The sequence below is a fragment of the Serinus canaria genome, chromosome 3, assembly GCF_022539315.1.
Source record: "Serinus canaria isolate serCan28SL12 chromosome 3, serCan2020, whole genome shotgun sequence".
Taxonomy (NCBI): Eukaryota; Metazoa; Chordata; class Aves; order Passeriformes; family Fringillidae; genus Serinus; species Serinus canaria.
In genome coordinates this window covers 100,855,244-100,881,839 of record NC_066316.1, presented here as the reverse complement: position 1 = coordinate 100,881,839, position 26,596 = coordinate 100,855,244, and the positions used below count along the sequence as shown (strand labels likewise).

The window sequence follows — 26,596 nt, the reverse complement described above, 5'->3', positions numbered from 1 at the left end:
TTTCTGCCATTTAGCACAAGATACAGTTAAGTTCTTGACATCTCACACAACCTTTGAAGTCGCTCAACCAGAAACTACCCCGTACTTCTCCCATGCTACTGCATTTGAAGGTATATCAGCAAAATCCTTCTGAAAGCAAGTATATATCAGGCCACTGTAATACTTTCAGCTCCAGCACCAATAGAAATTTAGGTAAGAATTAGCATGCCTAAATTATATGCTTAAAGTAATTTTCATTTTTAGCATCATTTTTTTAGCCCTAATTAATCATTATTTATAATTTGGATACCCAACAGCAAATCTTCAAAGATATCAGCACTTGGGGAACATGTAGTAAATTTAGAATGTCACATTGCAACAAAAAGATCAATGATCCCAAAACTGATTCCATTTATCCACAATTTCCCTGTGATTTAAAAATATTTCCCAAGATATATGTATAAACTAGCTGAAACTGATTTTAATCTCAGCTTCAACTGGGAAACATGAATGATCTAATTCCTTCTGCACCTAAATGATTTTAGGCATTGCAATAAATTAATTTTGATTGATTTAGGATTGACAAATTTCATTACTTTATTCTGACAAGACCAACGCAAACACAATAGAACTTTTCTTCCCAAGTTCTAATGAAAAGCATCCCATATAACCTTCCTTCTCCTTGGGATCAAGTAATATCACTAATTGCAATACTTTGTTTAAATTAATGAGAAATCTATGTTTGTTATTACAATCCCTGGATCTCTCAGTCTGCCCTCTCTGGGTAACACTACAAAAAATGTTTTACTCAACCTGAGTTTAAATTGATTGTCACTGCTTTTTCAAAGGGATGGAACATTCTGTGAAAAGATGACTTCACAAAGAAGGCAAAAGCTAACTTGCATTTGTGAGTGTCTGGCATTCCCAATGACCTGAGATATTTGGATGACAATTTGCAGGCAAAGTCACTGAAATTTCTGATTATCATTAAATGAGTAACTAGAAAAAAAAAAAAGCTAAAAAGAAATTCCAAGCCAGACTGCAGTAACTTCAACTGAACAAATTCAACCTGTCTGAAAGCAGCATAAGAGGCATTAAATACTTCAGCCTGTATTGCTGCATGAAAAAGCTTTTCCTGCAGTTTTATGAAATGCTTTGATACTTGCATTGTATTCCCCTATGAACTCAAAAGTATTGTAGAAATCTTTGGAACAATATTGCTGCAATACTGTACAACCCATTTCAGAAATTTAAGAACCATTAACTGTGAAAAGTCTGGAACTACAGAATCAGATTGCAGTTATGAGCCTAGATGTAGGGGTTTAGGATAACTAAGAGCTTCAAATACCTACTTGAGATCTGGGGTTTTTTCTTATTTAGTATAAATATAAACAGCTGTCTGAATGAATATGAATCTATCTTTATGCAGCCCAGCATTAAAAATTTACAGTACACAAATAATTAAATAATTTTAAATATAAATAAATAGAAATACAAAACTCTCCTCCCAAATTTGCCTAACTACCCTTGTACTTTCAGTAATTTAACAAACCATGAAAAGAATGATTCTGTAAATTAATCCTTTACGGCAAAAAAACAAACAAACAAACAAAACCATTTCATCTTTGACTTGTTTTATTTTATCAGGAGAACAGCTTACTCAAAGTTAACAGTGCTGAACACTCTGTTCCTCATGCAAGAAGTATATTTAACTTTAATAGCTTTCTAACTACCTCTACTCAGAGACAGTGTGGGATTTTTGTATTTGCAGGGCAGAGTATTTATTAACTCAAGCCTTCTCTCCAGTGTGGCACAATCAGAATGTTCTGAACAGCTGGTTAGGAAGATAGCCAAGATGCAAGAAAGATGTCTGAGCCTCCTTTTCAAGGGCAGCCAACTCTTGTACTGTAGGTGCCAGAATATCCACATGGCCTTTATACAGTCCACCTGCCAAAAGAGACACAATCTAAATTATGTGTTCAAAGCCAGTTTTCAGCAGAACTAACAATGCCCAACCACAGTCATTCAGAGAGTTAATCACTTTATTTAAAAAAAAGGCACAAAAAACCAGAACAGGTATACACATACTCATGCAACCCAGAGGCTCCATGTAACAAATGCAGAAGACAGCAAAGAGCTAGCAGCTTTTTATCATTATTTATTTCTAATGTATTGTTTCTTTATTTATAGTCTATAATTCTGTAGTGACACAGACAACCAGGAAACTGAGCACTGCATAGCAAGGGAACTTGAGAGTAGCTCATTCTTACCTCCCAGAGCTCTCTTCTGCCCATATGTAACTTTCCCATCAAAATCATCCACTGGTACTTTTATGTCTGGTTCAACTTGGGCAATAGTGCAGTTTAAGTGTTCTTCAATCTCCCCCAGCAACTAAGAGAAAAAAACCCCAAGAAGTCTTTAAGTACTGTTATGGTCCAAGACTAGTCAAACTAGCATTCTGAACAGTCACATTTGAGTAGTTTGAACAGCAAATGGTACAGAAAACAATTTGGTGACAGATACAGAAGACTAAAACATTTTTATTAGCTCAGACTACATAAATTCATTTCCATTTTCAGTATGGTTTTACACTACCTAGAAGTCTTCATTTCATACACTACCCTACTTGTATGAAAGCAGCTACTTTATAACAGAGCTCATAGCCCAAGCTTATTTTACCATGGATGAGGTGTATTTGCCCTTCTTTATCAGGGAAAGAAGCAAAATGTTGCTTTTCAACATGCATTCATACCTGGTATACAAATCCCAATGAAAACCTACTTAAGTGACAAACTATTTCCAGGTTAGAGTTTTAAGTGACAGTTTTGCAACAAACCATCTAAACACAAGTGTATAATTAACATCCTTTAAATCTTCACAGACTTTGATTAGGAAGACTCCAACAACATTGGCCGGGAAAATTAAAAGAAGTTTTTATAATTAAACAACTTAGTGAATATGTAACTTGAAAAATCTTTTAATTTCTTCTTTAAATGGAATCAAAGGTTATAAACACCCTAAGACTAGATTTTTACTTCAACTACACAGGTGATACAAGAACTTCATGCCTGATTCTTTTAGAGGAACTGGGGAACATTTAAAGCAAAATGCTTACCTGCATCTCATTGTACCATATGGTACAACCTCCTTCTTCCTTCAGCCTAGTGTTATAACACCCTTTTCCACGACTACTGCATACATGATACCAAACCTAGAAATAATGCAAAACAACCTCTAAACTTTGTGAAATAGTTTAGTACATTCATTTTGACTAATTATAGCACGAAAAATAATTCAGGAATCTGTTTATGTTCTCCTTCAATTAAGTAGGGACAAAAAAGCAGTTTTTCAATGCAGGATAAGAAGGTCAGATAGCAGCTGGGGACAGAACCTCAGGAAATAATGTCTGTACATCTTTGCTTTGGAGTATAATTACCTTTTCTTTTTCTTTTGCCACAAGGGAGATTGCCAAACCCATCCTGAAATATTAGGAGACAAGGGAGGGAGAAATGCATTTCAGTAACTATTGCCAACTTGTGAAACAAAACAACAAGTATCAAGAACACCTGGTGGCTGCTCTGAGCACACACATACCTCTCAGCTCTGCCGACTCTCCCGATCCGATGAACATAGTTCTGTTTTTCATCAGGGAGTGTCACGTTGATAACTGTGTAACACAGTTCACAGAGAACACAAGATTTTTATTTTTTTTTTAATGTATGAGCTAAGGTCAGAGATCACTTAAAATATTATTTTGATTGCTGCAATTCCTCTCCTTAGTCTATGTACACACTTTATTACAACAGTTACAGGTGTAACCTGCAATACCTGCAATAAAGGCTCTCGCTCTCAAACTGCTTTCTTCCTCATTACTTTTTGGCAAGAATGGAAAACCAAATTAACGATCTCCAAAAATGCAGAACATCATCAAGTATTTGAGAACTTATGGTGAACAACCAAATTAAATATTGCCTAGTGTCAGCCTTTCTCATCTGCACATCTTAAAATTATGCTATAGGTCATATATCTATTTTAACTACTGGACAGGACCACAAATATATTGAAGCTCCAGTGCAATTCAACAGATTAAGTTTAAAAAACTATGTCTTACCATATGGAACACCATGAATATCAATTCCTCTCGCAGCAACATCCGTGCAGATCAAGAAACGGACATCTCCTCTCTGCAAAAAGAGAGCTGTAATGAAGTGTTGTGCTACATACAGCAAAGCAAAATCCCAAGAAATGAAATCATAGTCCTTTGCACTTCACCTTGAAGTGTCTCTGTACATTCAAGAACACTTCAAATAAAGCATGAATATTTTGGTGAATTTACATCCTTGTTTCTTTCCCCAGCACCATAAGGCAAGCAAAAACCACAGACAGCTTAATCAAACTAAACTGTAAAATTTAAACTTTTTTTTAGGTGACCAAGTACTAAAGACCTTAAAAACCAGTGTAAGTACTATAGAGTTTAGAGTTAGGTTTTTATTTCAAAGTAAGCCCACTATCAATTCAAACTCACAAAGGTCATACTGATTACCAGTACAGACTTTCACCGACAGAAAATGTGCCCTACAATTTCAGGAAGAGGGACATGGAGCGTTTGAATACAATTTAATTTAAATAGAGAACTAGGAAGACAAATCAACATATGAATTCAGATATTGGAGGAAAAAGCCTTCAAGGATCTGCTGCATCACCTTAAATCTTTCCAGGTTTTGCTTTCTTTCTTGAGGTTTTCTATCACCATGCAGACAGACACATGAGAATTGATGTCCCTTCCTATCAGGGCCTGAAAGAATTTATATGCATTAATAACATCACATATAAGCTATGACACAGAACCATATAGAACTGGAAAAAAATTTCACAGGCATTGGGGTGGGAAAAAATACACAAGACAAGCAGTAAAACATAGTTTCTCCCTCCTCCCAAGAGGGCACCTGTGCAGGCATTTTTCCTTACTCCTTCCTGCTTTAAATTTCCTCATTTCTACAAATGCTCACATCTTCACCTTTCTCCTCACACATCCCTTTCACAGTTCCTGTGTTTCTTCCACATTTCTCCTATGTCTTTTTAGGTGTGAACATCTCTTCCCATGTTTCTTCCCCTTATCAACTCTCAATTTTACTAGCATGTTTCAGCAGAGGCACCATGTATCTTCTCACTCGTTCAAATTTTGGTGCATGATGGGTTTCCATCCATTTCAGAACTATCTGGAACAGGTACAAGACAGTTCATTGTTTTCTTTCACAAAGGGCACCCCTGCAGCTGCCTGCTACAAAACTCTGAATTTTATGCCCAATCAGTATGTCTAAAATCTAAAAACTGAAGCACGATTTTATTTGTGCTGTGTCTCAGTATTGGTGAACTCTATCATACAAATTTGGTGTGGAAAAAACATAGAAGTGAGAAAAGTGAGCTGAGTAAAGCTGACATGAAAACATTACCTCCACCCTGCTGGATGAAGTATTGCTCCATATTATCACAGTCTATTTTAGTCCTGCAGAAGATAATGGCTTGATCCATCTTGTGCTCTTTGATTGCTCGAACAGTGTATTCTCCTTTTAGAATTTTAATAGCTTCAGACCACATTTCTAAATAAAAATAAAGGAGTTATTTCACTCAAATTGTTTAAAAACATGGAGAACCTTTGAACTGCATATGTTTGGAAAGTTCTCTAGCCTTCAAGTTGACAGTTAAACTTTTACTATTAGAGCAAGTAAGTTAAACCTTCAGTATCTACCTCTCCCTTCTATGTTTCTGGGCTCCAAGGTAATACAACACAGGAAGAATAAAAGCACTCAGAAGTTTCAGGTTTCTTATAGACACCAACAAACACTTGTCTAAAAATCTGCAAAATAATATATTCAACTCTCTTTCCCAATTCCCAGTTACAGAAACACATTTCTCTTCAAGACTATGAAAATATAGAAATAAAATTTTGGAGGAACATGACTCAAGGCCAGTATCTACTACAATTCACCTTTAATTCAAGACATTTACAAAAATGTCATGATTTCTTAGTGCTTCTCTTTACCTGGAGTGTTAGCGCCAGGTCGTGTATTGTCTTTTGCATGTACTTCATCAGTCTAGGAAAAACACAAACAAAAAAGCCCCCCAAGTCAGTAGTCCACTCTTCACAGAGAAATACTTTACTCCATTAACTTGTAACTAGGAAGAAACAAAAGTTTAGAAGTAATCTTAACATTCTGTTCTCCCACCAGCCAAGTTTACCTACCCTTAGCTAAAGGAAAGTCTTGTGCTTAAGCACACAAAATTTATTCATAAAAAAGGGCAATAAAACTATTTATGTAGTCACTGGAAACACCTTTGAACAAAGTGAAGAGTTGAAAACACCCAAAAAAATCAGAATAAAAAGATTTTGTAAAATATGGATAAATCACATGAATAGTAATTCCTTCTCTTTTTCCCTATGCTAGGTTGAATCAGATATAAACTTAAAATCCAAAAGAAATAAACTCACACTAAGACTTAATGAAAAGGTACTAATACATGACAAACAGACGTTCCAAAGATAAAGAAAGATAAAGAAAACAACAGATTTGTAATTGCATCAGAGTTGCCAAGAACAAAATATGGTTCCAGGTTATTCAGAACTCAAATACTAAAGACCAACCAACACCTTCTCACGTGAATAGGTGTCAGGTGAATGTAGAATCTGGACTCTCAAATGCAATCTGATAAGAAATCCATTCCTGTAAAAACTGCTCATCTCACATGGGTTGGAGACAGAGCTACCTTACAGAATGATCCATCTTGGCAGGTTTATTCCCTCCTGCCAAGTCAGAAAAGAGATACTAAGTACAGTTAGGTCACGGACCATTAGCTGTGAAATGAGTGAAAAAGCACAATGCCATTGCTGTCTAGTGAAAATCAGACTGTTACTCTATTAAGCTCCTCCTCAGCCATGTTTGTAACACTGAGCTGTCCAGAAAAAGTCTTATGACACCACTGATATGATGCTGACTACCATGGAACAAACCACTTCAGATTAAGCTGTTTCAATAGCCAGCAAAGATCCTTCAATATTAGGGCCATGTTCTGAAGGTTAAATAAGTAAACATGGACAAATAACCTCAATTTTCACTTACTCTGATATGATTCTTGCCGAGCCTTTCCCAGAGTTTATCCGTTTTTGGATTTACAGGCACAACTACATGGTGTACAGTTTCAGGGACAGAATCTTCTCCTTTCAAATCAACCCAGGTAGGAAAATGCATGATTTTTTCAGATAGTTTTTTCACATCAAAAGAATGCAGTGTTGCAGAGCACACAATCACCTGAAAATAAGAGAAGATCCACTGAAGATAAGATCCTCCCAGTCCAAAAAGGTGGGAGTAGAACTGGATGAAGGTTATGTAGTTGAAAAGCATAATGCAGCAAAACAGAAAGTGTTTGAATCTCCTCATAACAGGAAACACTCAGTTGGCAAGAATCAGGACACTAAATAAGTCACTCAACTATTTTGTTACAGCAACCCAAAAAATTAGTAAGAAGAATGCAAAACTATTGAAAGCTGATGAATCAAGATTATTAGTATTTTAGAAATCATAGAGTATGTGTCCAGTCATGTTTGCTAGATATATATATAAATAATTCAAAATAAATTTAAAAACTGCTGAACACTAGGCTTCAACATCTAGAATGCTAAAAATATTTTCACAGGCAATTACTGAACTCACTGAACACATGTTAGTTTTGGACAAGAGCTTTTAGGAACTCCAAAGAAGCATGCTCTATGCCAAATAACAGTCAACAACTGAAAGCAGACCACACCACACACCCCCAAAAACATTTAAGCAAACAAAACAAACCAACAAAAAAAAACCCCAAACCACAGATATTTTATACCTGAAGTCTCTTTCCATCTGAGGTTATCTGAGGAATTTGACTATGGATCCTGTTTATGAAATCTGAATAACCTTGGAGGAGAAGGCCATCCTGTGTGGGGATGAAACAAAAGAGATGAAGCTGCAAATCTTCTCTCTCATTTCTCAGTCTTTATACTTGAGTTAGCTAAGCAATACATTCCTAGTCTCAGAAGTTCTTGCTTTTAATTAGCTGGACAGGTCAATGCATGGCAGGGATATTATTACTAAGGAGAAAAAAAACCCAGTAAAAATATGGAGCACTTTATAGTTGCTGACAAGCTCAGCAGCTACTCCTAGCTAACACCCCAAGGCATTTGATCTTTGTGAATATTCACATGTACTACAACAGATAAGAGAGATGCCCTTCTTTCACAGAATATTGAGTACAACATCCACTGGCTTCAAGACCTGCTGGGTTAACTAAAACTTATATTTTGTCTTTGTCCTTCAAGCTCCCTGCAGTAGCAGGGACAGACTTCAGTACCTTGTAAATATAATTTGAAATACATTTTCCTATCAGAAAAATTCTAAACAGATTTAACAGAGAGGCTAGGAGGGTGGGGAAAAAAAAGAAGTAGGTTACTTTGGTTGTGAACAATTACAGGATTAAGGGGGAACAGTCTATAGGTATCTAACTGTTCCACTGAATTATCAAATTCACTTTATCAAAAGTGAATTTCATACTTCAGTGGAAGTATCAAATTCAGTATCCACTGAATTTGATACTTCCACTGAAGTATCAAATTCACTTTTTTGAATTATCAACATAATTCAAAAAAGTGAATTATGTTTCACTTTTTTGCAAATAGCATATTGCATTTAAGAACAGAATTTGAATAACTCTTATTTCTCTACATACAGCTTCATCCAGAACCAGGAATCTAACTTGAGATAAATTAATCTTCCCTGTTGAGACCAGGTCATCCAGCCTTCCAGGAGTTCCAACAACAATATCCACCTGTGAAGTACATAAAGAGTATGAATTGGTCCTGTAACTAACCAGAGACATGAAAAGTTTTATATAAGCTAAACATTATGAAACAATTATCAGCATAATGCTTTATCTTCTATTAATTATAACTTCATAAAATCCTAGAGTAATTTGAGTCTGAGGGATCTCTTTAGATTATCTGGTCTCCACTCCCGACCTTCACACGCAAATCAAGATCAATTTCTAAGTTACTTTAGGTAGCTGCCTAATACAATTTTCAGTACCCTTCTGGAAAGGGATCCTACAACCTCCTCTCTGGGCAACCTGCATTTTGGTTCTACAGTCATTTCATTAGCAGACTCTACTGTAGGGAGGAAGCCTTCCCTTATTTGGGAAGTGCCATGCCCCTTTTTTCCTTCCCTGAACCCCAAGCCGTGTAATCTTGTTATGAAAAGCCAACAAACAGATTTGTTTTTCAACTTTTTTTTCAAATTTTTCTCATGGTGGAAGGATACAAATTCTATCAACCATAGAAATAACTTCAATTTTTGCCAGACAGAAAGGTACACAATGAAGAACTTAGCATTCACATGGAAGTCGCATAATCTTCCAGTTCAAGTAGGCTTAACACAAAATTTTTATTTTGGCAGCTAAAACCACTAGAAAATTTATCAATAGTGATGTGCTTTCACTTCCAAAAGTGAGTCTTAAATAAAAAACATGGCCTGTGCCTCTGTTCTCCCTACAGTGTGACTGAATAGATTGTACATTCCATGATGCTGAAACCAGATCACTTCCTTCTATATAGGACTGGTTTATAGTGTAGGTTCATCTTGATAACTGCAGACTATTCTTTTTCACAAAAACAGAAGTTAGCAGGAAAACTGTCTTGTTGGTTAAGGACAAATGGCAAACAATTACACCTTTATTTTAAGATCTTCAGGAGCACTCAGGCTCCAACAGAACTTGACTAAGTAGCAGAGGTACTTGTATTGACATGGAAATAAAGGAACAACTGCTAGACTGGTGCAACATGAGCTTCCGACCAATTGTACATTTTCTTTTTAACACGTTTACTAATCTAATTACATTAATTGCCACCATTAATATCCTCTAACAACATCATAAATTACTTGGAACCCAAACTAATAAATCATATGAAAAAAATAAAACTTACACCTTGTTCCAGTACAGAGAGCTGATCTCTTGCAGCAACTCCACCAATAATAAGCAGTTCCCTAAAATTACATCAATATATTCAACATTTACCCATTTATTATATTCAGAATGTCTACTTAGAATCAGTCTTCAGACACGTTTTTCTTGATAGCTGACAATTAACAGCTCTGAACAGTAATTTCAAGAACAAAATAATAGAAAAAATTCATTTTGAAACTCATACTTTCACACGTAGTGTACTTCAATTGGAAATTTTGTTACCAAATTGTATTTGAATGTGATTACTTTATCACTGTTGTATTAGGCAAATGAGCACCTTAACAAATTTAATCTTACAAAAAATGTTTCTTAAAAATCTCAAAATAATGTAACTTAGTTCAATAAATTTTCCTGTGTCAGAAAGTCAGAAATGCAAACAGTAAACTAAATTAATCTTTCATTGTAACTTGCCCATTCCTACTGCTTAGTCCCAGCAATTCTAGCAAATGAACTCTTACAAACAGACTGCAGTTTAGAACTGGGAAATGTTTAAGTTTTAGAAGCACAGTCAAAGCAGAGACAGCATAAACCCAAAGCAACTTATGGATGATTCATTTTTCAGAATTGCACCTCTATGATAATTTGTCCTGTAAGCACATTAATTAAAAAGAGCAGACCCTGTCTATAACTATTTGATGGAGATGAAAAATAAAGAAAATGAGGGGGTAGAGAGAGATGGAGCATAGGAAAATGTTTAGGAAACAAAGGCAGTAAGCAGATAATGTTTTTAGTCAAGAGAAGCATGTGAAGTATCAGACTAGTTATCAGTGATAATTGAAAAAAAAACCCTACCCACCAAATTTGTTGTACGAGAAAAAGGCAGTCCAGGGATAAAACATACCAAAAACCTCTAAGTGGTCTAACTGTAGTTGCACAACCAGAAGTTTGGTTGGTAGCAGGTTATTACTGATATTAATATTATCAGCAGCACTGCAAATTACAGTTCACTTAGTTACAAAGTGGAACCTACCCCCCATCTCCCCATGAAGTTACAACCATGGAAAACAGCATAAATGTAACTAACAAATTCACTAATACCTTAATTTGGGATTATCAACATATTTTTTGAACTGCTTCACATTGTTCAAAGTTTGTTCTGCCAGCTCTCTTGATGGTTCTACAATCAATGCTTTTGGAGCATTTGGAAGGTTCTGTGCTTGAACCACTTGTGCATTTCCTAAGAGGCAAAAAAATCACCATTAAGACAAACTACATTCCTATTCTGGAATTTTTTACTGGAAACAGATCTGGATCTTCCATTAGTAATTAAAATCTAGTAACTCTAAATGCTCCATTGAAAGGTGATGTAATTGCTCTCTCAATTATGAGTAACTTCAGAATAATGTTCAGAACTTACAAGTGGGTGTACTGGCCCATGCAGGATAACCTATTCTATTGTGGGGCATAAAGACTCACACATTTTTACAATAACACTGTTGAAAAACTTAGCTGGACTTCTTTTATCTGAGGTACTTCTAAATTCAAAATATTAAAGACTATTGGTGGTTTAACAGTAAGAAAATCTGGTATAGTTTCAAAAAAATCATCAGTATATGTTCATTATTGCAGTATTTAAGATCTTTCTGATCACAGTTAAAGGGATCCAAAGATACTCAGTAACACGACCTGAATATAGAAACAAGAGAAGTTTTTAAAAATCTAACCTACCTGAGTGTTGTGATTTTACAACACTACCCTCAGGAGCCTTGCAAAGGCCAACATAGCCATCTTTTGGTGGAAACTTGAAATCTTCTTCACCAAAATTGAATTTCAATTCGGCATTCTAGGTTTCAACAAAATTGTGTCATACACACAGATTCAAGAGACCACATAAAATGAGAAACAATTCAGTAATGAAAAAAACACATCAACAAGGAGATAGGCAAGGTATTTTCTTTTCCCATTTCATACATTCCTCTTCCCCAAGTTTGCTGGAACTTAACCCCAACAAAACTCACAGAAAAAAGCCAACAAAAAAAAACAAAGATTTTTTTTCTGAAATTGTACATTTCTCTAACCATTGAAAGTTTTTGCTAAAATCTCTACTGCTTGAGAGATGGACTCAAGAAGACTAACTCAGAAAGACATAGTACTACCTTACAGTAATGTTAAGAGTTCAGAATGAATGAAACAGGCTATTTGACTTCCAAGCTATTTGCTTGTATCAGTCGAATGGCAGTATTCCACAGTTCAATACACACAACATAGCACTGTTAATAGGAATTAGTTATCTATGCTATTCTACTTACAAATTCAAGATTAAAATTTGAATTAAAACATTTAGCTTAACTGGTACTCAAAGCTAACACAAACATTATTACTTTAGTAGTGAATACTGGTAAACTGAAGAAAACTGATTTTACATGCACAACTGCAGGAACTGTAAGTAGCTAAGTAAATTTTATACTTGAGTAGCTCATTAACAAACCCAGAAAAATTATAATAATCTTGGACATCTGCAATATTGCTGTTACCTTCAGTACACAAGCTGCAAAAAGTGCTTGGTTCCTTATATGTGGTGGGATTTCAAAAGCAAGGCCAAGGTCCTTCCCTGCAAGTAGGGTTGGTTCAGTCAGACTCTGCAAGCGTGTGCATTCCTCCCCCTCCCTCCCCACCAGTGAAAGCATCCAAATAAGATTCCAAAGAAAGAGAATAAAACCTACCATTTTTAGAAAATTTTATTTGTCCTTTTTCTGTGTCTAGGTAACAGCCAATTGTATCATGCATAGTGAATTCCTGCAAAAAACAAAACAAAACAAAAAAAAGGTTTGTGAAGGTAAGACATTTTCAGGGCATTAAGATGACTTAGTGCTTATATTCTGTCAGCTTTTAGTTTTCTCACCTCTCCCTAACAAATGCTGAATTTTGAGAGAAGTCAAGCAGGTTCAATTTATTTCAGTCAGACCGTTGTAAATAGAACACATATTTTTATTTGATTTCAAGTCTTCAGTAAACTGCCCAATTGATCTCAGATATTTAAACATTTATTACTGCTTTAAATTTACTTCAAAAACCAAACACAATGACAATGATACACTTTGAGTCATTTAAGTCATTTACCTGGAAGTGTTCTGCATTATGGAAAAGCACATTAGTCACATATTTATTCGCCAATGTAAATCTAAGCTTAGAACACCAAACATGACATCAGAAAACTGTATTTTGACTATAATAAAAGACTAACTCTTGAAGATGACACTATATGCATGTTATGTATACTTAAGTGCTTTATTTTAGTATCTTGAGATCTGCTAATTTTAGAGGTATTCAATAACATTTAAATATTATTAAGTGCTTCTAATCAACAGCTCAGGAGACACTATTAAACAAGCTACAGTAGTCATAAAAGTTGCAGGTTTTATGACATTGAGTTATTATTAGCACAAAAAGACTTGTGTCTCTGCTTCAGTGCTCATTTATTTATGTTTAAACATCTCAATTCTACTGCTACACTATACAAAAACCATTATAGATATTCCCAGCAGATACTTCAGAAGTGTACATTAAGGTAATGGCAAACCCAACTCAATAGCCAGAAGTAGTGCACTCCAATTATGTCTTGGCAGCAATTAATAATGCATTTTGACAGATTACAGAGTTGTGAAATTACTTCATTTTAACTTCTAGTAAACAGAGTACGATGCCCCCACTTGCACGTTCCCAGTGTATACATATGGGTTGATTTATTCAAGCTAAAGATGAGGTAAGTCAAGACAAATCTCAAGAGATCAGTTAACTTTTAGACTGTAACACACAGCAAAATCTTAACTTCTAAATAAGAGTCAATATAATTGCAGCATAACTACTATCATGTCTCAAGCTTACAAATGCTTTTGTTTAATCTTTTAATAAGATTTTATGCAAAAATGCTTCAATGTTTCGTTGGCCTTTTGCCCAGTGAGCCTCCCTTAGCAGTGAGCACTATTTCAAAAGACAATTGACTGGAACAGCACAAAACTAACATGCAGAACTTTTAATAATATTTCTACCAAATGCAATTCAAGCTTACCTCACCATAGCTGTCAAATTGTTTGTTGTGAGATTTCTTACCAGTGCCACCAAATCCAAAGCCAAATTTATCAGTGCCTGAAGACAAGACAATAGGCTTTTATCTTTTGGTTGACAGGTTATGCTTTTTCCTTTTGGTATTAGCAACGAAAATTTCCAACACTATCACATTAACAAATAATACACAGTGCTAACTACAGATTTCTGACCTGGATATACACCAAACTAGTACTTTTGCAGCAATACATTTATCGATTTTACCAGTGTCCAGTCATCTTCTTTAAAAAAAAAAAAAAAAAAAAAGACAAGGCAGAAAACACTGCCACCACCAAAGACTTCCCCATTCAGGAAGTAAAATACTTATACAAAACATTTTCAACTCTCCAGTATTGGGATCCTTCCCAAGGACTCCATTCTCTGCAACACTAGAACAGCACTCCACCCATTACATGTCAATATAAAAACTACCTATAGATTCTTCCAAAGGAAACTCACCCAGATCTAGTGAAGCCTGCATAGTCGACCAACCGACTCTGCACAAGCCTTGATCATGACAGGAAACTTCATAGTAGTATTTCCCTTTAAAAGAAAAAGAAAGGATCTAATGCAATACCCAAATTCATTAAGGTGGTTCAGTCTTGCTACTTCCAACCTAACATCCCAGGCCTGCTAAAAGTGTCATGAAATCCCCTGCTCTGCGTTTGTGTGAAAAGGTTATGTGTATACCTATGTGTGGAATGAAGAAAGAGCAGGCAAAAGATACAAAGTACACACTGAGTGAAAGGCTCCAAAGGAGTGTCAAGAGAGAAGTGGTCCTACTCAATGCATAGGAACTGATAAACTCAGGACACAAGGCTCTGCTGAATCAGTACGAGACCACTAGCATGCCCCAGCATCAACAACTCCTTGGGCCACTTGAAGAACATCCAGCTGGCTGTTAGGCACACACAGACCCCATTACAGGATATTGTTTAGGGTCTTTCTGAACATGTCCCAGAACCACTGGAGTATCAGGATGACTCTGCTTCCGACTCAAGTGTTAGGGTTTGCCTCTCAACTACTGCTACAGCCAGAGAACCATGAAATTTTTGCACATCTGCATAAAGTCTGTGAAGAAACAAAGTACAGCGTGCATAGCCATTTCCTAAAAAAATGCATTCTGATGAATATTATTTATGATTCTGCCTCCTGCAACTCAGTCTCTTATTGATGCCTGAAGATTTTTAGCTTTCTATGTATACTTCATGTATTTGTAGCTTAGTAGACTGTTAAACTCCTAGGTATAACTTTGAGTAAACTTCTATAACTTTTTCAACTCTCCTTATCACAGTGAACAAACTCTTTGATACATTCTTAGAAGTTTTGTTTATTCTTGCTTGTTAGTTTACCAAGGACATTTTATTTTGTATCACATGTTGTAGACATAATAAAGGTAAGAGTCAGAGGACCAGGGGAAGAACTCCAATGGGGCAGAATCCGGGGGGAGGATTACCTAACCAACTGCTCCTCTAACTGGACAATACTGGTTGGATATTCTAACTGCCCAATCTTATAAAATTGTAGGACTCTAATTCAGGGTATGGTTTTCACCATATTGTGCACTGAAGGCTTTCAACTAAACATTTGCTTTTCTATTATAATTTTAAGGTTGTTTGGGAAGATCTTGTTCGACTTTCAGGCATCACTATCAGTTGCCTATCAGTTCTTCCCATGATTCCACCAGTAAATTTATATTCTCTGTTTAATAAAACACCGAATTATGATATTCTATTTATATTATCCCAAATTATGGAAAAAATACTTATCTAATGGCAGGTTCACTTTACTTTTAAAAGTGACAAAATCAACACAAGTTAACAGAGTTTTGAATTTAAGGAGTGTGACATATAAAATTTACAACACAAGCAGAACAAAACAGAGGTATTTGTCATTTCCGAGTCTTAAGCTACTAAATTTGGTCAGATGGATAGAAAATTTTTAATGCAACCACCTACATTAACAATGGCTGACAAGCAGGCATTACAGATGAAACTTTTCTGGAAGAGTATTCAAAACACATCACTTTATATGTACCTTTAGTCACTCCTCTGGTTGCTCTGCATCCATGCCATTCTTTTATCTCTCTGCTTTGACAACACAAACCATCCGATCCAATTGCTGAAAATTACAAGACAGTTTTAGTTAAAGAAATTGCCTAACTGCTTTTAAAAGAAAACTTCATGCATTCCTTCCTCTAGACTTTTTTACCAAGCAAAAGTCCTCAAGTGAACAGCAGGACAACTCACCAAAAGCTGATCCTCTGTCATAGGGGTTCATTTGCCATTTATTGAGCACTAAGTTTGAAAGACAATAACAGAAAAAGGCAATCAACAAAGCAAGCCTGAAAAACTCCAATTAGAAATTCAAATTGTTTCTACAGTGTTTGGCTTAATTTTCTGGGGTAATAGCTTTGTTTCAATGAAATTCGTATAAACTCAAATGAAGGCCTACAATCCAAAGGAGGGGCAAAAATGCTTAATGCAAAGGGATTCTATTCCATTAAGAACACCAATTAAGTTACTTAAAAATGCAACGGCAAACAATGAAGACTTTTATAAAATAAGGCAGTTTCACACAATCACAATCAAATTCAGATAGAAAATACCCTAAACTACATTAAGAACAACAAATTGAAATGCATTATCTGCCATTTCTGTTCCAAGCTTACATTAAAGTGTTTTTCAGGCTGTAAGTTAAAATGTCATTACTAAGGAGCTAAGATACATGCACACAGAATTTCTGACTTTGTTTTTCATATGCCCAACAACATGTTGTAACAAAATCTATACATGATTAAAAAAAACAGATATCATTTCAATTAGGTTTACTGAGTGTATTTGTGTATTCATACTACATTCTCTCAAGGAGGATTTAATTTTGACTTATTTTAAAGCTGATTTTACTGTCACCAATGTAGCAGTAGTTACAATGATGACAACTTCTATAACATCTTCGGAGCGTTGTTTGTGCAAATACTGTTCACTTATATAAATCCCAATCTTATCAGTACCACAGACTGGACATGGTTATTGGTTTTACAGTTCCAAGCCTAATTAAATGGATGCATAAATAAATAAATAAATAAAGACTCTCAAATACTGTGAGGATATTATCACGGTTACAAACCACTTTATATAGCTGAGTTCCAGCCCTATACATTTCCTGCTCAATTCAATGTTTACTAGAAGAAAGAAAATATCAATTATTCAATTCCAAACCTAGGCAGGGGCCAAAAGCAACACAACAGCTCTACTCAGCACAACAGAATTGAAAGATCTTATACTGTTATCCCAGCCACACAATAATATGTTTGAGCCTAGAAGAGCTTTCTGCTCAAGCTCACTTAAGAGGCCCAAACCAACTTCATGGTGTCATAGCTGGTCTCACCTAATCCTGCAACAGAAAGATATTTTTTAACTCCTTCTTTTGAGGTGGACACCACCACCACTTCACATCTTGCAAGGCATTAACCTAGTATGGCTTTCAGAAGAACACTGGAAAGCCAGGTGTGGATCAGCCAGCCTCAAGCTGAAAACAAGACTATTACTAAGAGTCTGCAGTCACAGGCACACCAGTTCTCCCCATGATTCCACCAGTAAACTTATATTTTCTGTTTAATAAAACACTGAATGATGATATTCTATTTACATTATTCCTATTTACAAATTATGGAAAAAATACTTACCTAATGGCAGGGTAACTTTACTTTTAAAAGGGACAAAATCAACACAAGTTAGCAGTTTTGAATTTAAGGAGGGTGATATATAAAAACTTACCTGCCCCTCCAGTTTTAATAGTGGCTTTTCCTTTCTTGCCTTCCATTTGGTCCTTCAGTGTTTCATAAACAATCTGGATAACTGGAATGCTGAAAGCCTAAAATGAAAAGTCACTTTCATTCCACAAGTTATACACTTATTTCCAGCCTTGTTTTTGGGTACAATACCCACAGCCAGAAATACTGAAATACATTCCTACATATATGTTGGTAAAGACTATCACCAATAATGCCTAACACATATAAACATTCTCTCTGCATATATGAGATCACTTATAGACTTTTACTTTCTGCTAATATAAATTTGATTACTTACACCAGTTTTTCCACTCCCAGTTTCAGCAGCCTATAGGAAGAAAAATACAAGAGTTTTACCAGGACTGTAAGGATAGCTCTAGAATTCTGTTCTGATAAACTAAGTTTATTTTTTGGAAGTATTATTTTGGCTTATGGAATGAAGAACACAGAGATCCATAAAAGACATGATGAACAAGGCATACTAATGTGATACTTTCAAGGTTATTGATACTGCAGTACTGGCTTGGGCAGTATCAGCCATGTTCCATACAGAGCTGTGTCAGGAATTTACAGCCGAAAGGAGAGGGGATGAGATCAGACAGCCCTTATTTATGGGGCAGTGCCTGTCAAGAAGTCAAAAAATAAGCCCAATACTCCCAGATTTCATCTGCAAGAACAGCTAGAAACACACTAGTAACTCAAAGAGTACTTTCTGTTGAAGCAGGACAGGAGAGCTAGTCTAACCATGGACCCGCCTGGAAAGAACAAAATTCACCACACAAGCAACAACTGAAAGACACAGGATTTCTAAGAATAGGGCTATCCTGCCTACATACCATAAGCACATCACCACCTCCTAAGATCAACGGGATGGATTCTGCTTGGATATCTGTAGGGAGCCTACAGGAAAAAACATATTAACACAAGAACATTACCACAATGTTCTACATTGGTAGAAAAATAAATTTTTACTTATATAGAAATTCACAGAAACCACGGTCATCTGCAAGATAAAGCAGGTAACTGCTATTCCTCCTGGCTTGCAGTGGATTCAGCTGCACCTTGGTAAGAGTGCTACATTTCACACCATTATGCTAAACTATAAAAAAAAGCCATATTAACTATATATTCCTTGTCTTCATATGAGAAGAACCACATACGTTAAGTTTGTCTGTACTGACAACTTTCTCAGTGACAATTCAAAACAAACCCTGAAGTAAAAACATGTTGGCCAAACAAGTGACCAAACACAAGAATAACAACTTTTTTAGAAGACTGACACATGCACTAAGTTTGAAAAAAAAGATCATAGACCACAGTCTGGAAAACACATACTACACTAGCATCAATTATGTGACAGTATTTAATCCAATAATTCCATGATACATATAAATAAACCAGAGGCACAGAGCCTTTTGTGAAACAGAAGAAGCTAAGCATAAGCAGTCATGCTCTGCCTGCCCAAGTTTAAATGTTACTGCTGCAGTCACAGCTTGTATTCTTCAGTCTTTCACACTACAGAGAAGCACGTGAGATGCAACGACAGTTAAAGGACAACACACATCCACTTGGCTTTAATGTGACAGCAGAGGTGCTTTAAGAACCACGTCATACACTGCTGAAAGGCAAATTAGAGTTTGTCACACTCCTACTTACAGCCAGTCCATCTCCTCCACTGCTTGAGCTATCTCAGGCATAACACCCATTTCTGTAAGACAAGCAAAGAAGGATCAAGCAATGTTATTAACCTCACATCGCCCAAAGACTGCCAAGTGTCAATGCTCCCAGCTACACAGAACCATGGAAAACCACCCTTTTGGGCAACAGCATGTGCAGCCTTCACTCCAGCACCCACTAATGGAGACATTCTCCCTTCCTCAGAGGAAGCTTTGAGAGTTGTGCCCACACAGAGCAGAGTAAGTCAGGCATACACATGGCACAGGGGCAGGTACAGACACAGCAGCAAACTGAACAGACTGGGAACAGAGCACCATTTCAAGGGCAAGGTACTTATCTTTGCACCTTTAAGGAAACTGCCTATGCAGGCAACAGGACAGACTTTGTTAATCACAAATATCCACCTTCTTCTACAGCTGAGGTGCAAACAGTAGAAAAAACCTGTATACTCTAAGGACTCAACTTCACCAAATCTTTCCTGACAATAAGAAGACAAGGCTTTGATTTTGATAAAGTTACTAATTACATCCACCTTTTAAAGTTTTTTTCTTGGATACCCCTTCTGGCAAACTCATCTCAAGGTCTGATGGTTGTACCCCAGACACAAGTTAAATATGGAGTAACATGCAAATCCTCTGTACTTAAAAAGGAAAACAAAAGAAACCTGCAGCTATTCAATATGGGCAACAGGAAAGCGGATCCTAACCAACCCAAATGCTGGTAGCACAGCATCAAAATGACAATTTATCTGTTGGCCATCTCTTTGGGTACATAAGGTTACTCTAAATCAATTCCTTCAATTCTAAACATGCACCTTTCCAAGGAGAGGTTTCACACAGTGGCCTCTACACTGCCACATGCTGGGTTTCAGACACAGCACCACGTGCACACACACTGAGCTGGGCTGCTGCAGGTGCATGTGAGCAGCCAAAGACCATTCTTCCACTTGCTACAATACAAATGCTATAAGAAACACGTTTTATTTGTAATGTGATTGTGGGAAGCTTTATTAAATAATAAAGCTTCAAGTGCTGGACTCCAATCCTACAGAAGTAGACAATCCACACAAGCAACAAAATCAATAGCAATCAAAACCAATTCCTACCAATTCTAAGTTGGAAACAAATCCATACATATTTTTTCCCATATACTTCCAACTCACACATTTTAAATCAATATAAAATACAATAATTTAATCAAACAATGACACCATGACATTTTCCTCAACTACATCCAAATTAATCCTGCTGCCTAGCATCCAAACTGGTCTCTAGATCTTGGGAAGAAGCTTCAGCATTTTCCTCCCATGATAAGACAAAGAAAGTTCAGTTAAAAGGAACAAATTAAAAACCCCATGTACATTAAAACTTTACAGAACTTTGATCTTGGCTGGCTGCCTAGTTCTACAAATATCTACCTGGGGAAGGGGACACAAAGAGCGATACTTTCTCCTTTAATAGTAAGCTTTTGGATTACAGTTTACTATTATACCCACACACAGAGTTTATATGATATATATAGTTTGCCAAACCGTTACCACCAAGCAGAGCTTCTCTTACAAAAAGCCAATTATTACCCACTGCTATAGAGAGAACAGTTATGATAAACCTTCTGTTACTAAAAGCAGTCAGCATGAGGAACGAGCCTAACTTCTAAGCAGCCCCTTTGCTAGAGCCACATACGCAATAAAACCTGACCAACCATTCCAATAACCACTTCTCACAGCCTGCAGAAGCCCGAAGACACGGGGAGAGGCACCTACATCCCCCGCAGGCCTCGCAACCTCCGGCCTGACCTATGGTCACCTACACACTACCGCGGGCCAGGCTGGAAGGGCGGCCGAGGAGCTTCCCCCGGCGCCGCAGGGAGCCCGGGAGCCGGCGGGCAGAGGCGAGAGGCTCCCTCAGGGCCGAGAGGCCGCGGGCCCTGCGCCACGTACCCGAGAACGCCGCCATCTTCGCCCCGGGAGCGCAGCGAACAGCGCAGGGCGCAGGCGCGCGGCCCGGCCGCTGCTTTAAGGGGCCGGGGGGGCGCAGGAGCCGCCGCGCCGCGCGTTCCGCCCCGGCCCGTGAGCGCCCCCGGGTACTGAGGGTCCAGGGCGCCTCAGAGTCAAACAAACCGCGCTGTGTGTCACATATACACTAACAAGGATTCTTTATTCTCCAGGTTTTACAGAAGCTTCCTCAAATTCTGCACCACCTTGTTCTAGGGTAACTTCTAGTGACATTAAACCCAAGAACCTTTGGGGTTTCGTAAGAAACAAAACGAGATTGCAAGCGTAGAAGTGCAGCTTCTACAGCTACATCAAGAGGCAATCGTGCCTTCGACTGCTAAGTGCAAGGCACAGCATAAACCATTGCCTACTGCTTTCCATTGTGAAACACAGCATCCATCTTTCTCATGGCAGCACGAGATAGAGACACATCTGGTTCAAAGGCCAAAAAAACCCAAAACAAGCATCTCTGACAACGTAGCTCTCTTGAGTACTGTGTTGCTATTTGAATACTGGTTTTGTCCTGGTGGTTTGTTTCAAGATTTTTTAAAAACTTGCTGAGCCCTCCTAGCTGTTAACTTACAGTGTAGAAACTGGTGTCATGCAGAGAAAAATACAGCAGGGTATTTTATACCCTTCATACCAGGCTTTGCATTGCAAAGGTTTCTCATGTATTAATAATTCCTTTGGGAGTATCTTCCTTTGATGTGCCTCTTTTCTTTCACTATTATTTGCTATATCTGTCAATCATTCGTTTGCTTGTTTTCAGGTAAATGACAAAAATAGAGATTTTTTAAAGGCACAGATATGAATAATGTACAGATTCAACCACGACTCTAAGAAAACCTGTTTGTAAGCAGACCTTGATATCAATATACAGTGCTGCTTGTTGGTGTGGAACGTGGAGTGTTATTTACTATACATCTCCCACAATTCTTTGAAACTTACAAACACGATGTTACACCATTTACTATTGCTTTACAAGCTACATTGTCAAATATAGTTAAAAAATACAGACACAGTAAAAAGGCATTTTTTTCTCAGTAGTTGTTTCTTCTTGAAGTCTTTCCCAAGCATCCAACAGAGCTTTCATATTGCCCTGAATCCCTAGTTTCAGAATTTGAATTTTTGTTTAACCTATTTCCAGGCTACACAGTTGCCTACAAGAGTTTACTAACACCAGCAAAAATTAGACTGCAGGAGCAGAAGTGTCAGAGTGTGAAGTATTTTATTTCTATTTTACAAATGCTTTATAAAGTCACAGAAAAGAGGCTGAAACATCAGTTCTTTCGTAATTATTTCACAAAACCAGGTTGAGAAAGTCATCTGAGATCACTGAGTGCAACCTGAGATGGAACACCACCTGGTGAACCAGACCATGGCACTGAGTGCCACGTCCAGTCCTCCCTTAAACAGCTCCATGGACAGTGACTCCACCAGCTCTCTGGGCAGCCCATTCAACGTTTAACAACTTTTTTTGTGAAGAAATCCTTCCTGGTGTCCAACCTGAACCTCCCCTGGCGCAGCTTAACCCTGTCCTCCCATCCTATTGCTTCTTGCCTGGGAGGAGACTGACCGCCCCTGGCCCCGGCCGCCTTTCAGGTGGTTGCTGAGTGTTAATGTCTCCCCTGAGCCTCCTTTTCTCCGGGGCAAACACCCCCAGCTCCCTCAGCCGCTCCTCAGCAGACTTGTGCCCCAGACCCTTCCCCCGCTCCCTGCCCTTCTCTGGACACACTCCAGCCCCTCCATGTCCCTCCTGATGAGGGGCCCAGAACTTACAAGCAAACTCATTTTATCTGCTTGAGAGAGCTGAACGCTAGGAACTCAATCTCGTAGGACTGAAATCTTTAGAAGTCCTACGTAGCACCATAAAAGTCGGAAGAACCACTTGCGAGAAATCCATCTTTTGCCTTTTTGCCCATTTTTTGCCTCTATTCGGTACAGGCTCAATCCACACGCCGAGGTCTCGCCTGCATCCAGCGTTCCCGGCGCCGCACGAGTTAAAGGCGGAGCCGTTTGGCCCCCGCCGGGCGCCGTCACCGTGGCGGCGCGGGGAGGGCGGGACGGCCCGGCCCGGCATGGCCGCCACCGGCGGGGACAGCGGCGGGGCGCCCCGGGAGCGCGGCATGGCCGGCGCCGGCGAGCAGGCGGAGGACGGGGAGGAGAACATCCTGTACGACCTGCTGGTCAACACCGAGTGGCCTCCGGAGACGGAGGTGCAGGTGCGTGTGGCCGCGGCACGGCCGCGGGCGGGGGAGGGGACCGGCCACGTTGGCGCGGGCGGGGACGCGGCGGCGCCCCGGGGGCTGCGGGGATGCGCTGGTGCCTGCGGGGAGGCTCAGCGGGATGCCCGCGCTGTTCCTGGCGGGCACGCGGGGACAGTGGTGCGACCACTGTCCCCTTGTGCCTTCGTGTCACTTAATTCCCACCGTGCCTTGTGCCACCTGGGATGCCTTGAAGTGTTTCTTGCTTATTGGACAGTATATATCGGGTTTTACTGTTGAGCTGGCACAAGCGAAGCTACGGTGAATGATATCCAGGTGTCATCTCTAGAAACTGCTGTACAGAGAGATGTGGAGTCTGCTGGTGACAATAGGACCTTCACTGAGTTTACCTTGTATGAGGAAAATTAGATCCTCTGTCTGGACTCCTGTATCAGTACAGTTGTGTCTGTATTTGCAGGAGTGGGGTAAAAGGGGAGAACACTTTATGTCCACACTGTGCACAGATAACCATTTCTGATTTCTTCAGCCAGCCCTTAAGAAATCAGAAAACACTGTTTTTGTACTGCAGTTTTTTTAGTTATTTCTAGCTGTTCTCCTTCCCAGGTCATCAGAAAGGCTGAGAAGCTCTTTAATCGTCTCCTTTTCATGTCTTCCTGTGCAATGTGCAAAGTTTGCTGCTTCTATGCCTGCTCTTGTCTGACTTGGATATAGAGGATGCAAACAATGTATTTTGATTTCTTTCTTGTAGTGGCTTTTAAGTCCACTGGAGTTTTTAATGAATTTCCCACTGGAAGTTGGTAATAGAAGCATTTTAGCAAAGTTTTGTGCTTAATGAGAACAACTGAACAGAAAAGATGTAAAAACATCACAAGTGGAAGAATGTACCTGTTAAAAATTACGAGAGCCATGCTCAAAAAATAGGTTTTCATTTATCAGAAAGATTTTTTTTGTTGTTGTTGCTCTTGATCTGTAAATCCTCAGTTGCCGCAACAGGTATGGGTGTTTGGAAAACACGATTGCAGTGTTGCCATTGATTAGCGTAATGGGTTATTTGTACAGATGAATCCATAGTTGCACCTAGTTTAATTCAACTGTGTTTTGAGAAGTGGTAAATAGTCTCTGATTTTAGTAGCAAATGGAAACAATTTTCCTGTTGCAAGCCACGAGGAGGACTTAGGTCCAATGACACAAGGCTGCGGTTCTACAGCTGTGTTAAGAGGGCACATTTCTGACAAGTGCCTTTTCTGCTGCCATAAGTGTTTTTGAGATTTTATGGTAAGTTGATTAAAGAACTGATTAGTCTGAGAAACAGTTGGGTTGTTTCATCTCCTTTTGCTAAGTGGTCCCTTTAATACCCCTGTAGGTATCAAGGGGGCTGTGAATAGTATGTCAGTGAGGTGACACCTCCCTTCAGTGGCAGCATGCGGGGATGTAAGTTGAAGTGACTGTGTATCACAGTCTGAGGGTCCTCATCTGCCCTGGTAGTCAGAATTTCTAAGCAGTGTTGAATTCTGCTTGTCACCTTAAGCAGATGGTGCTGGTTATTTTAAACTTGGTATTTCTTGCTTATTTATTTTAAAGGTAATACCTGTTTTCAATTGCCGAAGTTGGAAGGTTCAAAAATACTATGCTGTATAGTTCGCTTGGATTTACATTCTTCTTGGAAACTGTCAGTACTCAAGGACACTTCTGATAGTCTTTTTGCCATTTCAGCTGGAAATTGATTTTACACTGACAACATAGGCAAACAGATTATTTTGTCAGTATGAGTCAGTTTTTGCTTTTAGGTGGCCTAACAGTGATATTACTTAGGTGATTGTCCTAAGTGACTAAGTGTCCTTAGGTGACTTTTCCTTTGGAACATCTGTCTCTTTTAATCCTGTTTTTTCCACACTCTTTGGAAAAAAACCCCACCCTACTTTCTTGTAGAACTGAATCTTTTGAAATAAGTGAGGTAAGGAATGGTAGAAAGGGAAAGAAAGTTGAATGCTGCACTGAGAAATAAAATTAGTTGTCTTCCTATGAAGTAATTTAGGCTATAAAGCCAGACCTTAATCTTTTACAGGTATTTATTGACTTTATTTTTCTGTTATTTCATTTGGGATGATTAATTTGTAATTACAGAGTACTAGAATTTACAGCTCTAATTATTGGAAGATGAGTCTTGTGATGAACATGTAAAATGTTAAATTCAAGCTATTGATGAAACTGGCATGGTTCTCTTAGGTTGAATGCCCAAATTTGCTTTAATTGAAATTCTTGTCAGTATTGTCATTCACCTGTACTGAATGCTCCAGTAAGAGCTTTTTGGGGGAAGAAGAGGAGGGGCAGGGGAGGTTATAGCAGTTATTTGTGAAGGAAACACACAAGGAATTGACTACAGCAGAGAAAAGAGTGCTGTGGAAATCAAGCAGTCTGTGTTGAGGATAGTGATGCCATTCTATTTCGTGCTCTGTTTGAGAACACTGAACTATATAATGAGAATAAAAGGAATTACTGAATAGTAGATCCATGAAAATAGTGAATGAGGCAGTGGCTGTGGACAAGGTTGCAAGAGAAGATTTTTGAAATTATTTATGGAAATATAGGCAGATTGAACTCTCTTCTCCAATTTATTTTCCAAAACATATCACCTGGTGTCCTATGTTGACTATATGATGCTTTTATCCCCAGTTGTCTTGTTCTGTTTAGTCAACCCAGGACATCTGGTCTTGTGGGTTTTTTTTTTTCGTTACAGTCTGATGTTTTGAGTTTTCCCCAACACCCACTGCTGTCTCCCCAGTAAGCTTGCAGCGTATGCCAAAAAATCCAAAACTAAGTGGGTGTCTTGTCAGC

The 26,596-nt window shown here is 38.2% G+C and overlaps 2 protein-coding genes across 2 annotated transcripts in view; one reads left to right on the top strand and one right to left on the bottom strand.

Moving 5' to 3' along the window:
• Positions 1-1,596: 1,596 nt before the first annotated feature.
• DDX1 (DEAD-box helicase 1) lies at positions 1,597-21,575 on the bottom strand. The gene is made up of 26 exons (XM_009095393.4): positions 21,483-21,575; positions 19,523-19,574; positions 18,703-18,766; positions 18,165-18,194; positions 17,850-17,946; positions 16,320-16,367; positions 16,108-16,191; positions 14,530-14,613; positions 14,036-14,112; positions 12,690-12,762; positions 12,501-12,577; positions 11,695-11,809; positions 11,065-11,203; positions 9,986-10,046; positions 8,737-8,835; positions 7,858-7,947; positions 7,098-7,286; positions 6,023-6,074; positions 5,433-5,579; positions 4,683-4,774; positions 4,091-4,163; positions 3,574-3,646; positions 3,416-3,458; positions 3,095-3,190; positions 2,250-2,370; positions 1,597-1,926 (listed from the first exon to the last, which is right to left on the bottom strand). Exons 1-26 carry the CDS (start codon positions 21,496-21,498, stop codon positions 1,796-1,798), a joined length of 2,223 nt encoding a protein of 740 aa, XP_009093641.1. The 5' UTR covers positions 21,499-21,575; the 3' UTR covers positions 1,597-1,795.
• Positions 21,576-23,603: 2,028 nt separating this feature from the next.
• The window catches only part of NBAS (NBAS subunit of NRZ tethering complex), a 158,422-nt gene continuing 155,429 nt past the window's right edge, over positions 23,604-26,596 (top strand). The window contains 1 exon segment of the mRNA XM_030236096.2: positions 23,604-23,758. Coding sequence (XP_030091956.2) covers positions 23,615-23,758 — 144 coding nt within the window. The 5' untranslated portion in view covers positions 23,604-23,614.

Coding starts and splice junctions, on each gene's coding strand:
- DDX1 (XM_009095393.4), bottom strand. Junction 14,614..16,107: donor AACCAGAGGAGTGACTAAAG/GTACATATAAAG, acceptor TTTCTTTTAAAG/GGAAATACTACTATGAAGTT. Junction 11,204..11,694: donor TGTAAAATCACAACACTCAG/GTAGGTTAGATT, acceptor TTTGCCTCTTAG/GAAATGCACAAGTGGTTCAA.